General features: G+C 39.7%; 2 protein-coding genes across 3 annotated transcripts in view; one reads left to right on the forward strand and one right to left on the reverse strand.

Annotated features, from left to right (window-relative positions):
• The window catches only part of CC2D2B (coiled-coil and C2 domain containing 2B), a 138,013-nt gene extending 124,703 nt beyond the window's left edge, over positions 1-13,310 (reverse strand). The window contains 2 exon segments of the mRNA XM_058298679.2: positions 2,530-2,599; positions 13,174-13,310. Of these exon segments, the coding sequence (XP_058154662.1) occupies positions 2,530-2,571 (42 nt within the window). The 5' untranslated portion in view covers positions 2,572-2,599; positions 13,174-13,310.
• Positions 13,311-13,350: 40 nt separating this feature from the next.
• The window catches only part of LOC101432221 (uncharacterized), a 61,472-nt gene continuing 59,829 nt past the window's right edge, over positions 13,351-14,993 (forward strand). For both annotated transcript variants that reach the window (XR_011649022.1, XM_071215751.1), the window contains exon 1: positions 13,351-13,640. Coding sequence is in view for 1 of the 2 variants with exons in the window: in XM_071215751.1 (XP_071071852.1) it covers positions 13,612-13,640 (29 nt within the window). In the remaining variant the exon portion in view is untranslated. The remainder of the gene's footprint in view (positions 13,641-14,993) is intronic.

The raw sequence follows: 14,993 nt of genomic DNA on the forward strand, positions 1-14,993 counted from the left end.
CTTTAATAGTCATAATTTCCCCCCATCACCTGAATGCAGGCACATGACAATGTTTTGGAGAGCATTACCATGGTTCCCCAAATCTGTGTCTACAGTCTTAACTGCTCTCCTGAGCACTGGAATAATATTTCTAATTTTCCTGCTGATATTTTTGTGTCCTATCATCATCAAAAACTCAGTATGTTAAAATAATCATTTATTTCTTTTACAGTTTTTTAGTCTCAATATGTCTTAAAGTAAATTATTCAAGCAATGTTAAAGTCTTTTTAGAACATGAAGTTTGTTTGTTTTTCACTTGAAGAAGTACAATAGCAAAATCGTCCTGAAATAACAACTGGGTATGCTAACCAAACTAATGTGCAGTTGAGTAGAAAGATCAAGCAGACACACACCAGCTTTCCAGTCATGGTGGAAACATGCATTCATGTCAAAATTGAAAGCAGAATATTGACATGATCATAGTAAAAACAGTATCTCAATAAGAGCTCAGTCTACAGACTTTCTGAAAGAACTTAAAAATTCACCAATGGTTCCTGTGCTACACTTAAGAACTATTGATAAAGTCAACATGAACTAAGAATGTTCTTTCTTACACAATAATCAGTACCTTCCTCAAGGTAGTTAAAAATAGCTAATTCTACTTTTGACCAAGAAATAAGTAACCCTTGAGGGTAAGAGAGCACATACATTCCGGCAAGTGAATGATAGAGGTCTTCCTTTAATTCCCAATAATCTCACCCACCATTCTCAGGATTCTGGTCTTTATTTTTTTTTTTTTTCATTTAAAATTTTTTAATTGAAATATATCATTCATACATGAACATAAAGAATAAGTATATAATAAAAGTTGTGAACTTACAAAACAAACATGCATATCATCATACAGGCTCCCATACATCAAACCCACCACCAACACCTTGTATTGTTGTGAAACAGTTGTTATAAAACTATGAGAGAGCATTGTCAAAATATTACTACTAAAACCCATATTTAACATTTGGTGTATTTTCCCCCCAACCCACCCGATTATTAACACCCAGTATTAGTATTATATATTTGTTATAGTTCATGAGAGAATGGTCTAATATTTGTTCTGTTAACTATAGTCCAGCTTCCACCACAGAATTCCTCATGTTATACAGTCCCACACTTTGTACAGTTCAAAGTAGATACTCAGTGGCTCTCATTTTCATCACAGAGCTATACTGTCATCACCTCAGTCAATTTTAGAATGTTTTCACTACTCTAAAAGGAAAAATCCCATATCCACTTATATCGCCTATTGTTTTTTACCCATTTATTGTCCCTTCGAATTCATACATCTTCTTTGCCATTGTTGAAAAAATATTACAATATTATTGTTAACTGTCATCCAAAAGCTACATAAATTATAACTTCCCCAGGTAGCCCATATTCTTAACACTTTGTAAAAGAACATTCTTATACTATTAACTACAATCTTCATCCACCACTGAAATCAATGTTCTTCAGGCCCTAGATTAGCCTCCACCTTCTTTTCAATTGAAATTTATGTTCCTAGACTACTCCTTTCAGTCTCAATCACATTTTTAAATCAGCAGTGTTAGTTATACTATATGTTACCATAAACTTTATTGATTTCCACACTTAACAATAAATAGAAGTCCACATTTTAAGTTCAAGATCTTCCAATTGCTAACTTTATGGCTGTGGTCAAGTCACTTCACAGTCTCAGTTTCCTAGTTGGTAAAATGGGAATAATGAGACCTGTTTTGTTTAAAACACCAGATTTTTGCATTAAATGAGATAATATGCATCTAGGCAATGACTAGAGTTTCCTAATGGTTGTTATCTATTAGACTAGGATTCATAAGATCTTGGGTTAAGATCTTGCTTTGCCTTTCACAGGTTTTATGATGTTAGGCAAATATTTTAATCCCTCTTCCTGCACTTGGTGAGCAAAGGAGTAATATACACCCCACGGCATGGCAACCTCTCACCAATGGTCTGGGTATCTCCTCTATGTTAGTCAGGGTGTTCCAGAGAAATAGAACTGGCATATTGTAAGATCTGTTATAGGAATTAACTCATATGTCTGGTCACTTTTTTGTAACTTACCATCTCCACCTGGAAGGCAGAGAGAAAAAGGGAATCCTAATTGGAGTTACTCTAAGAGATGTGTTGATGTGTTTTACTCACTGCCTAAAAAATATTTTCCTTCCTCCCTCCCTCTCTCTTTTTTTTTTTGGAGCAAAGGAGGAAATGGATTGCTGACTGGCTGAGAGATTAGATAAATAAAATGAATCCTTAAGTAGGAGAATGAATAAATGAATGAATAACTCACCTCTTAATGCCCCTTATTTCATGACTGATAGCCCAAACAAAATTATACAATTCTTCCTGAGTTCTCATATTGTTTATTCCTTTTAGCACATGAGTTTATGTTTTGTAAACAGAACCAAGTAAATAAAATTTATTAGGACTATCCTACTTTTGTAATTGAGCTATTTAGTATCATCTAAATCCTTATAAACTCCATTGATACCTTACCTTTTTTTTAATATCCTCTCTTCTCTTTGAGATCTTTTTCATGATGGTTCTTTCTATTTGTCTCCACTTTCTAAATAAATAAGAAAATATTCTGAGTGATATACCATGTTACTGAAAGAATACAACTAATTACTGAGATACTTGAGATGAAAAGTATGTTAGTTTAAATTTTAAATTTAACTAGGATCAAAACAAGGAAATACACTATCACCTTGAGGATTTAATCCTGTACTAGAAATTCTAGTTTATGACATAAGATATGCAAAAGAAATGAGGTATAACTATCAGAAAGGAGAAGATACAATTATCATCGTAAATTTACAGAATTTTGGCTTCAGTAACTGGGAAGGGGTGTCATTTAGAGTATTGCCAAAGAAGGAAGGTAATGGAGTGGAATTAATGACTTGAGTTTGAAGATGTTGCTTATGGATACTTCTGGTACAATCAGAAAGGTCTGAAAGGAGGTTGAAAATATGGAATAGATTTGGGACAAAAGAAAATCAGGTCTAATTTAGATAAATTTCTTGATTAATCGGTAAAAAAACATATTTAAGATTGACAATGATTTTTTAAAAGATTATTAACATTGTTAGTTTCTTCCTACTCTCCTGCCAAGATTAGACACACAGGAATTGCATGCCAAGAAAAGAGAATTTTGAAAATACTTTACATTCAGTAAGAACTTCTAAGCAAACTTCAAATTAATACATGACTTACTGATGCCTACACTTGCAAATTTTGAATGCTAAACTAATACCTGTAGAAAATATGAATAGCAACACATTCTATAGGTAACAAAATTATAATAACTGTTAAATAAACCTTATATTATAAAAAGTATTAATCCAATGTGTTTTTCAGGCCTGGAGATATATTTTTTAACCTGTTAAGCTACAAGATAAATAATTCTAGACAAGATATTAGATAAAATAGAAGATCTGGCTGAAAATTGCATTTTCTCTACTGAAGTCTCATGGGGTAGTAAAGAAAAATTATGACTTTTTTTTTTCCTTCTTACAGCAAGTCAGTTTTCTGTGTTTGCCAGAAAACTGGCTCCAACATTTAAACCCAATCTTCTCTTTAAGGATATTGTTAATTTACAATTCTTGAAGTTAGAGTTTTTTCTAAAGGGTAAGGAAATTGAGGATTAACTATTTTCATTTCAGATGTCCTGAAGGTTCACAGTCAAAGCCTGTGAATTAAAGTTAAACAGTTAATTCAGTCTTTATTGATCCATAGCAAACAGAAGACAATTTTATGTATATAAATGTTTGCATTTAGAAATCTCTGGGTTCTGCAAATTTATCTCTACCACTGTGGTGATTCTTAAAATGTAATTTCCTAAAGCCTGGATGGTGTTGAGTGCAAATTCAATACCCAAATAGGAAAGAATCTCTTGGAGCTTTTAAAAGTTTAAAATATACGGTTGGGGAAGCGGACTTGGCCCAGTGGATAGGGCATCCATCTACCACATGGGAGGTCCATGGTTCAAACCCCAGGCCTCCTTGACCCGTGGGGAGCTGGCCTATGTGCAGCGCTGATGCGCGCAAGGAGTGCTGTGCCACGCAGAGGTGTCCCTGTGTAGGGGAGCCCCATGTGCAAGGAGTGCGCCCCATAAGGAGAGCCGCCCAGCGTGAAAGATAGTTCAGCCTGCCCAGGAATGGTGCCGCACACAAGGAGAGCTGACACAACAAGATGACACAACAAAAAGAAACACAGATTCCCGTGCTGCTGACAACAACAGAAGGACAAAGAAGAATACGCAGCAAATGGACACTGAGAGCAGACAACTGGGGTGGGGAGGGGGGGAAGGGGAGAGAAATTTAAAAAATATATATATATATATGGTTGCACAGCAGATCTGTTCCTGGACAGGCTTGGTATAGGCAAGTAGGCAAAAAACTTCAATTTGTAGTTTTCCAAGTTTTTGTCTTTCTATTAATGATGTCTTCATCGAATTGGATTTGATAACATATACAAAATTTTACTTTCTTACCAACAGAAATGTCAGCACCATCGGTTTTACTTAAGTCTTTTAATTTATATTTGTAACTAAGATAAAAACAAAAGCATTACATTTCAGTGACTGTAATATTAAGAATATTCTTTAATATCTCTTGCTATCATGGAGTCTAAGGGGATGGTAGCCAACTTCACTACAAAACTCAGTACATCAATTTAATAAGAAAAAGTAAAGAGAGTAACTTGTTGAGTACGACACAACAAGAAAGAATAGCATAATTTCAAATTCTTCCTTAAGACTCCCAAATTATAGAAAACATTAAACTTAATAAAGATAGCTTTGGTCAGTGGAGGGTGAAAAGATCAAGGAAGGGTACAGGATTTCTCTTCCCAAATTCTTTTTTGGCTCCACAAATACTCTTGCAACAACAGAAGGTCATTCAACATCCAGGCTAAATATAAGCCTGGACCATTTCTTGGACATATTAGTAGAGTCAAGCACTCCAGTTCAGTTTCAAAATAAAATCTGGGGGTGCAAGACTATGCAAGATCCCTTTGTAATTGCTTTAGTTGGAATGGAACACAATTGCACAGAAATGTCTTCAAGGAATCACAACAGATTTCTTTTCAGCACAATTTTCAATCACTTTTGATACTTCTGTCACATGCTATTTTGTTTCAGGAATGCTGGAGAATAAAATTACCAAACTATCTCTAGCTGATGGAATGGTCACAAAACACATATTCTGGTACTTAGTGATATTTCTTTGGTTAATTGTAAGCTAACCAAATTTTTGCTTTTTCTTTAATTTTCCAGAAGCTCTTGTCAGCAATCTTTCTAAAATGTATTCCCTTTCTTTCCTTAGGAGACCTGAAGATGGCCCAAAATGCAATTTCCTGTAACTTTATAGGTCTTTATTATTACATAACATAATGAACCCTTTCTGAATTCCTTTATATCAGTGTTTCTCAAATCATGCTCTTCCTGACTTCTTTGATTTGAACTAGGATGCTATGCTAAAAGTAAAGTCTCATTCAAATGCATGACAAAATTAAGGCAATGGATAGCATTTTTCAAAATAAAAAAAATAAATATATGGCACCTGCTACCCTTTACTAGTACTTGGGTATACAAAAGATGGAATTTAATGAAAAAAACTTCTACATTTAGTTCAGTGTGAGACAGCAATATTTCAGAATGTTCTATAAAAAGCATTATAAATTATCAGGGCTCCATTACATGGCATGTTTAAAAATTAGCATCTTTTAGATAGCCATGATCTTATTTTCCAAAACTAAAAACTAGGAATAAGTGGCCTAAAAAAAAGATTTTCTGATCTGTGAAGTTATACATATAATAAACGTTTAACAGACATCAAAACTAAATCACCCACTGCTCTTAGTACCAAGTCCCATAACATCATAACTTGCTCCTGCATGTCAAGAAGGATCTGGGACCACTTCCATTTTTTAAGCATTCTGGTACATAAAAATGGAATCAACGCCAAAATAGGTTACAAAAATTATTGTATATTTTGAAATTTTATATATAAGAAAATAATGTTTTATCACGCATAATATTATGTTATTGTACTACTCACAAATTAATTACAGGATTTATTTAAAAATGTATTATTTTATAGAGCTACCAATGTGGGCCCTGAGGTCCAGAAACTTGACACAAGTTAGTCCTGTGATGTGTATCTGTACTTATAGTCTCAATTGACAAGAAAGAAAAAATGGATGCCCTTTCTAAAAGTGAGGCCAAAGTTCTTTGTTAGAGGTTTCTCCCTTATAAGTTTTATAATGATTAACTGATTACAAGGTTTACATGATTAACAGTGACTTGCATTCCCATGACATAGAGCAGCTCCCCATGCAGAGCCTACATGCTCAGATACAGCTCATTTCCTCACAATAATAGTCAAAGGAGCCACATGGTACCACCAACCTCTCCCACATCCCTTGAATTCACTACCCCTAGCCCACCACCCCCTAGCCATACAAGTGAAAAAATTTGCCTCTAGAGTTCCCTATTGGCCCTCGGGTCTTACCAAAGCCCCAACTCCTCTCATTGACTAAGCATTTTCCCTCCTATAGATGTACTGTATATATTCATAACTGCCTCTACCAAGGGCAGGCTGAAGTCTATTCTTCAGACCCCCTCTGTTGGGAAAGCTTCCAAATAAACTTTCTGCCTGCAATCATCGGTCTCTGTGTCCCAGTGAGTGCCAAAACCTGGGAATGGGGTTATGTTGAGACTGACTGATTTGTGAGGACTTTCCACCCTGAGAGCACCAAGAACCCATCCAAAACTGGACACTAAATCATAGCTAGGTGAATCAAGGATTTCTCCACTGGAGGATCCTGCTCTCTCTCTCTCTCTTTTTTCCATTGTCCAGGACAACCCACTGAAAATCCTAGTGATCCTCACCATCCCTGAGGGCCATAGCAGGCAGGAGGCCCATGTCCTTGTGGGAAGAAACCCCTTGGTTCTGGAGATGTCCAGTCCCAAGTGAGGTCTACCATTTCCTTTGGGTGATTTCTGACTAATTCAGGGACACCTGTCTCACTTGGAATCTCCCATTCTTTCTTTTCTATAAATCCTTAGTCTCACCCACACCACCTAAAACGGGGAATTAAATTTCGGCCCTGTATTAGTCAGCCAAAGGGATGCTAATGCAAAATACCAGAAATTGGTAGGTTTTTATAAAGGGTATTTATTTGGGATAGGAGTTTACAGATACCAGGCCATAAAGCATAAGTTACTTCCCTCACCAAAGTCTATTTTCAAGTGTTGGAGCAAGATGGCTGCCGACATTGGTGAGCATTCAGGCTTCCTGGGTTCCTCCTTTCCAGGGTCTTGCTTCTCTTTCCTCTATGAGCTTACTTCCTGGGGCTCCAGCTTAAGGCTTCAGCATCAAACTCCAACATCAAATCTACAACAGGAAAAACCCCTAACTCTGTCTTTTGCCATGCCCTAATGACATGGCCTAATCAAAGCCCTAATAATAACTTAATCATGCCCAGGTACAGACTAGATCACAAACATAACCCAGTATCTATTTTTGGAATTCATAACCATATCAAACTGTTACACTCCACTCTCTGAATTTCAAAAAGATATTATAATAATCAAAAAACTTTAAACTGGTAACAATGCAAGTACTAAATCATATCACAATTAATTTAAAGAAATACAGTTTGTCTTGGGGCAAAGTCCTGTCTGCTATAGACCTCTGAAACTTACAAAACAATTTATCTGTTTCCAATACATAAATGGACAGACAAAGGATAAACATTTTCATTACAATAAAGAGAAATTGGAAGGGAAACATGAGTTATGGGTCCTGTACAGTTCAGTAAACCTACAGGGCATCCTCCATTTGATTTGAGGCTGAGAATCATTCTTAAGATGATGGTTTCTTCTCCTTGGTGCCTTATGGGAACCCACCATGCTTGCCCAATGGCCATTTTCTTGGTTCCACCCTCATCAAGCATCTGGATGTCGACCAAGCGCCAGACCTTTCTCCAAGAGTGTTGGGGTGATTGCCACACCTTACCCAATCTTTGGGTTAGAGTCTTAACCCCCTAGTACAGTGACATGAAGACAACATTCCCCCTAACATGTGGCATACAGGCTCAACCCTCTCAGAGCAACGAGTTAATCACATGGCCTTCCCTAACCTTTGGCATGCAGGCTCAACCCTCTCAGAGCAATGAGTTAACCACCTGACCTTCCCTAATCCATGGGGGACAGGTCTACCCCTCTCAGACCTGTGGGTGCTGACCTTAACCACCATAATCCGTGAGAATGTATTCCACCCTCTCTGTACCTCAGGTGGCATAACTCTTCCACAATACTGGGTGGGAACATCCACCCTCTTCAACTGCTGGGGCAAACTCACCCTCTCTGTACACATGGGTGGGGTTCCACTCTTGGCCCAAGGTGATGTCTTAATTCCAGATCTCAGTTTCTATGGTTTTCCCCTTAAAGCTCTTTCTCCTTCAATCTCTTCTTTCCATGTCCCTTTTAGTCCAAGCTGGCAGTGGTTTTGTTCATACAGCTCTCTCAAAAACCTTGTTGGTTTAGAATGCAAGAAGCAGGGGTCCAAGCCAACAGACAGTAAGACTTTCCACAAGCCTTTCCGACATAACTGCATTGTCAATTCTGATTTACCAGTTCCGAGTTTAGTTAAGTCCTCCAATGGGGCACTTTCATCTGGGAGTTTGATTTCCAGAGCCTTGGACTTTCCAGAACAGTTTCTGTTTTCTTTATGCCCACCAATTCAGGCCTCAGCTTATCTCTCTCTTCTAGCATTTTGCTATAAGCTGCAAGCAGAGGCCAAGCCACATTCTCTGAGTTTACTTTGGAAATTTCTTCAGCTAAATGCCCAGGCTCACCATTTTCAAATTCTGCCTTCCATAAAACACCAGGAGTTAATCTTCCTAAGTTCACTGGAACTTGAAAACATGGATCGCGTTTCCTCCAGTTTCCAATAATAATTTCATCATTTACTTCTAAGGCATCATAAAATGTCTCTTTAGCATCCATTTTGCTATCAACAATCTCTTCAAAGTGATCTAGGCCTTTTCCATCAAGCATCTCACAATTCTTCCAAAAAATACCCCTTACCCATTTATAAAACCATTCCAGCATTTCAGTAATTGCAAAAGCACTACCCCACTCTCAGTACCAAATTCTGTATTAGTCAGTCAAAGGGGAGCTGATGTAAAATAGCAGAAATTGGTTGGTTTTTATAAAGGGGTACAGACCAGATTACAAACATAATCCAGTATCTACTTTTGGAATTCATAATCATATCAAACTGCTATAGGCACCCTCCAAAAACCATGCCTCTGGGCTGTCTCCTTCATAACCTTAAAACTCTATACCTGGAAGGAAACATCAGACCTACAAAACTCATTTTCTATTCAACCTCTGTTTGGCCACAGTACAAATTGAACAATGAAAGTCAATGGCCTGAACATAGCACTTTCGATTTCCAAATTCTCCAAGGCTTAAAAAACTACATCAAACACAGTGGCAGGCAGTCTGAGGTTCCTTACATTCAGGCTTTATTTTTCCTTCATTTCTGCCTGCAGTTCCAGTGAGCAAACTACTCCTCCCTCTGCCAATCTTGTTCTCTTATCAAATTCTTCTTCACCTCAAAAACTTTCATCTCCCTCTCACATACCTCCCAAGTGTCCCAAAAATCTCAACTTTGATCCAGCAAACCAAGCTTTCCTAGCACCTCCTCCCTATGTGCCTCCAACTTTGTCTCCATCCTCACCCTTACCACCACCTTCTACCCTTCAACTCTCTGCCACACCATCTTCTGCCCCTCCTTTCTCCCCTCCTCATACTCATTCATGAGGACTATGTACTTCCCTCTCCTTGCCATCCTCCTCCACCTCCGTAAATACAAAAGTTAACCCCTCCCCACATCTTAATTCTACACAAACCTCAACACCCCTCTTACCTCTCAGAAAAATAGCAAAAGCTGAAGGAATAGTTAAGGTGCACGTTACATTCTCACTCTCAGATAAAGTCAGATAGAAAACCAGTTAGGTTCATTCTCTGAAAATCCTGCCACATACATCAAAAAATTCTGACACCTCAGCCATTCTTATGGTCTCACATATCAGGACACCTACGTTATCCTTAACCTCTTCAACCATACCTGAAGAAAAACCACATTTGAGCAGCTGCTACCACTTTCGCAGATTTCATGCACACTCAAAACACCAATAGACATCCAGCAGGCCCCACAGCAGTTCCAACCACTAATCTACCCTGGGACTGTCAGCCAGAGTCTGCTGACCTCTTGCATGGCCCACTTTTTAACCTGTATAATAGAAGCCATGAAAAAGGCTACCTTTAAGGCAGTTAATTATGAGATTTCACAAAGACTTGATGAAAGTCCAGCCACTTTTATAAACAAATTAACTGAATCCCACCTTAAATACACCAGTTTAGATCCTGAATCAGACTCTGGTCAGCTATACCTACATACCCACTTTATCAAACAATCTTATCCAGACATCAGAAAAAGTTACAGAGATTAAAAGATGGCCCTCAAACCCCTCAGAAAGACCTGATTAAAGCAGTTTTTAAGGTCTTCAACAACAGAGAAGAGGAAGCCAAATTAGAAAAACACAAATGAGATCAGGCTAAAGCCTCCCTCCTAGCTGCTGCCCTCACGTCTGTTTCTAAGAAACCTAATCCCCCTTCTTCTCTTCAGCCGTGACCCTGTTTTAAGTGCAGAAAGGAAGGGCATTAGATACACTACTGTCCCTACCCCAGGTCTCTACTGGGGCCTTCCCTGGTATGTTGTTGTAAAGGTAATTGGAAGTCAGACTGTCTTGAAAATGCTGTTTCCAGAAAAGTTCCTCCAGCACACCCTACCGACCTGGAGCCGGGACCCTCTTTTCCAGACTACCTTGGATTAACAACAAATGACTGATGAGTCCCCGGTTCAAAACAACCCCACATTTCCATCAGTAAGTCTGAACCGAGGGTTAGCATCAAGGTTGAAGGTAAGCTGATCTCCTTTTTAATTTACATGGGGGCCACATATTCAGTCCTCTAGAATATTCAGAACCTTTATCCAATTCCTCAATTTCTATTGTGGGGGTTAATGACATCCCCTCTTCTCCTTAAATCACCAGATCAGTTAATGCTCAATAGAGAATTTCACATTTTTTCATCAGTTCCTTTTAATGCCTACTGGCCCTTCACCTCTTCCAGGCTGTGACATATTGTCCAAACTCTGTCCCTTCATCTCCTTTGCTCTCCTGTTCTCTCAAACCAACGTCTTTCTCCTTTTGTCCACCACACCCATACCTTCCCCAATTTCTTCTGACATCCCTCCCATATTGCAAATAAAAGCACATCCCCAAGTCTGGAACACTATTTCCCCTTCAGTAATAATCTTTAAAAAACCCTCCTTTCACAAACATTGCTCAGTATCCCCTTTCCATTAGCACCCAACAAAGCCTAAAACCCACTCAATCATGACTATCCTCGTTTCTTTCTTATTTTCCATACCCCTGAAATCAATCCTTTCACCCCCTCATAACACCACTACTGTTATTCTCTTTAGTCCTTGTCTCTTATAGTTCCTTGTCCAATTCAACCCTGAATTGTACAATCAACAGCTCAAAATATGTGAACAGCATCTTTCTGCTGTGTAAACGCCAATACCAGCCTCTTCAGAACCAGAAATCAGAACCCATGGAGAAAAATGGAAGGGAAACCCTCGCTGCCCCTTAATAGCAGGAAGTAGCTAGATGGAATCAACATCCCCAACCCCCTCACCCTTCTGTCCAACCTAGCACCTTACACCACTACTTCCTTTACCATATATATATATATATATATATATATGGTGTGTGTATATGGGTGTGTGTGTGTATTATATATATAATAACACCAAAGAGTTAGAAGTGTTAGAGCCCCTAGCACACCACCCCCTAGCCAGACAAGTGAAAAAATTCACTTCTACAGTTCCCTATTGGCCCTCGGGTCTTACCCAAGCCCCAACTCCCTCCCATTGACTAAGCGTTTTCCCACTTACAGATGTACTACATCAATTCATAACTACCTCTGCCAGGCGTAGGCTAAAGTTTATTCTTCAGACCCTCTCCGTTGGGAGAGTTTCCCAATAAACTTTCTGCCGGTAATCATCTGTCTCCCTGTTGCTGTGAGCACCCTTTTTCTCCTACAGTCTTCATGCCCACTTCCCCATTTAAGAACAACTCACTATTTCCCCACATGAACCCTTGACTATAGCCAGATCACAATCTTATACTGATATGGGCTGTGTGGGTATTCAAGCTTGCCTAGTTTCGGAGGGTCAATTAAGTGATACGTGCTGTGTATGTATTCAGTCTTATCTACTGTCCGGAAAGCCCCCAAGTCCCAAGAAGCCGAAAAATAAGTCCTTCGCACCAAATGCTTCCTAACCCCACTCCCTAACCCCACTCCTTCTGTCCTCTCTTGTATAAAAGTAACCTAAAGGCCTGATCGAGGCTCAGTCTTTGGCCCTAAGTCCGCTGGGCCTGGCCAGCTGTTAATAAAACTTCCTTCTCAGACAAGTCCCAAATCCTGGTCTTCAATACTGTGATCACCCAATCCTCTCTCTTCCACAATACTCCCTGCTCACCTCTATCTTTTGATTCCTCCTAAACTAGACTATTCCGTGTTCAAAGCCCAGTTCAAACCTCACATCTTCTGAGGTGCTTTTTATGATTCTGGCCATTCTGTGACCTCCAAACAGCATGTTAGTTTCTAAAGTTAAGTTTTGTTCATTACATTCTACCTTGAGCTCATTATCTTTCTGCTTATCCTAAAGCGAGCACTAGGGCTGGGGCAGAAGCTACTCTTTCTAGCAAAATGTTGTGGACACAGTAGGCACTCAATAAATAATACACTGATGCAAATCAAGCACTGCTCTCCAATGCTGCGAAGTGGAGTGGGTTTAACCCTATTAATTTCAAAAGGGGATAACAGGTCTTACAGGCCCCGGGGACTACATATCCCAGTAGCCTATGCGGCTCTAGCTCTGGTTGCCGGGGCCGCCGCTGTAATTTTCCGCAAAGAATCGCTCCAACCACTCAAAATACTGGAGCCCCGGCAAGGTAGGCTCGGGGGCACTTTAAAAAGTATACGACATTCACCTGGCTGAAGAAAGTGCACTTGTGGTTATGGCTGTGCGGTGAAGGCTGGACACACAATTTAGCCCACTTAAAGAACGTCACTAACGGCTCCACGCCGATCCCTACGTCCGCGTAACGCGGCCGCCGTCCTCCTCGGGATAGCTTCCGCGAAGCTTGACGTCACGCCGGTCCAAGAGCATGCGCAATGCGGCTCTTCAGCCGCCTGCGGCTGAGAGCGTGCGCCTTCGGGAATCTTCTGTGCGTTGGGTCGCTTCATCTTCTTGCTGAGCTTGTGGCTCAAACCCCAGTGACGGCTGACACTCCTGCCTTCGTCTCTGCTGGGCGTCCTTGGCGGGCACCGCCGACTTTAATCTCCTGGATTGGGGGGGTGGGGAGCACTTAGGAAAAAGCCTGAGAGCGGTGTTGCGTGGGTCGTGGGAATCCCGCACCTCTCCCGTCATGGTGAAGAAGAACAGTATCCCCAACGGGTGAGTATCGACCTCGAGCTCCCCTGCCGGCGCCCCACTGCGGCGGTAACAGGCTTCGCCAAGTGAGCGGGTGTTGCATGGGGAGGACGCCTGGAGCCCCGTGGCGGGAAGAGCTGTTAATCGGCGGGCGTGCAGGACCGGCCCGGGTTGGGGGGCGGGGGGCGTTTGCCGACCGGGCTTGCGGGATTGGGGCACGGGGTTCGGCGCTAGCGGGAACTGCCTCTGCTTCCGGGCGGCTTCTGCCTTTGCGTGGAAAAGAGAGGGTTCTTTAATTTCAGATACTTTAGGTGTAGCCATCCAAAAGGGTCCCTATATGCAAGCGATTCTTTTTGTGTTTAGAATTTGCTATTAAATTTAACCAATATAATACTCTTTAAGTCTTAAATATTGAACGTGTTAGACATGCTCACTCTACCATGTCATCATTGCATACTTTTTAAGTCTTAAAATTGAGAATATTAGACATGCTCAATCGTACTGTGTCATCATTGCTTAATAAACGAAACAGTTCACATTAGCCTCTTTCCTTTTATTTTCCCAATGCCGCACTCCGAGTTAAAATTTGGAGTTCAATAAAACATTATGTGGTTTTGAAACCTGTTTGGGGAAACTATGGATGAAGTTAGTCACTAGTGTGGGAGGCAGAACAGTGGTGTTATATATACTTTCATTCATCCGTACGTTCGATAAATGTTTGCGTCAGGTGGTGTACTTGGCACTTGAATTCTAGAATAACATAGGTGTTTAAAACTCTAGACAATCTTGTACATTTGGGAAGGAGGTGTAGAAGTGAAGAAACTGCTGCAAAAATTATCTCCCATGTTACATATGCACATTATAGCGTAAGTGAAAATAGAACTCAGAAGTTCTGCTCATCTTATAATACGAATACCTACATATCATTAAATGTGTTCAAGCGTCAAAAGATTTGACCAAATTATTCTGAATAAAATCTTTGATATTTCTCCCATCATCTTACATTGTTTCTTTGATTTTTTTAGGATTCTGTTTAGTGCAGGAAATCAGGAACAGTGATAACAGAGAAAGAAAAGTTAAATAATGCTTTAAATAGCAATATTATGCCCTGAGTATTTGTACCTGTGCATGCATGTATGAATAATATGCAATTAAATGGTATTCCTTAAATACACCTAACTTCTGGAATTATCACAGAATGGATTGTGTTTTTTGAAAGCACCTGTAACATATATTTGCTGTGATGTAGGATTCCAGTTACACCTTAGGATTATGAAGAACATAGGTTCAAATAATGAACAGCCTAAATTGAGATCGTGTAGAGTTTGAGATCTAGTACTAGGGAGTTTGTAGTTCAGAGGAGTAGAAGAATCAACC

The sequence above is a fragment of the Dasypus novemcinctus genome, chromosome 6 (assembly GCF_030445035.2).
Source record: "Dasypus novemcinctus isolate mDasNov1 chromosome 6, mDasNov1.1.hap2, whole genome shotgun sequence".
Classification (NCBI taxonomy): Eukaryota; Metazoa; Chordata; class Mammalia; order Cingulata; family Dasypodidae; genus Dasypus; species Dasypus novemcinctus.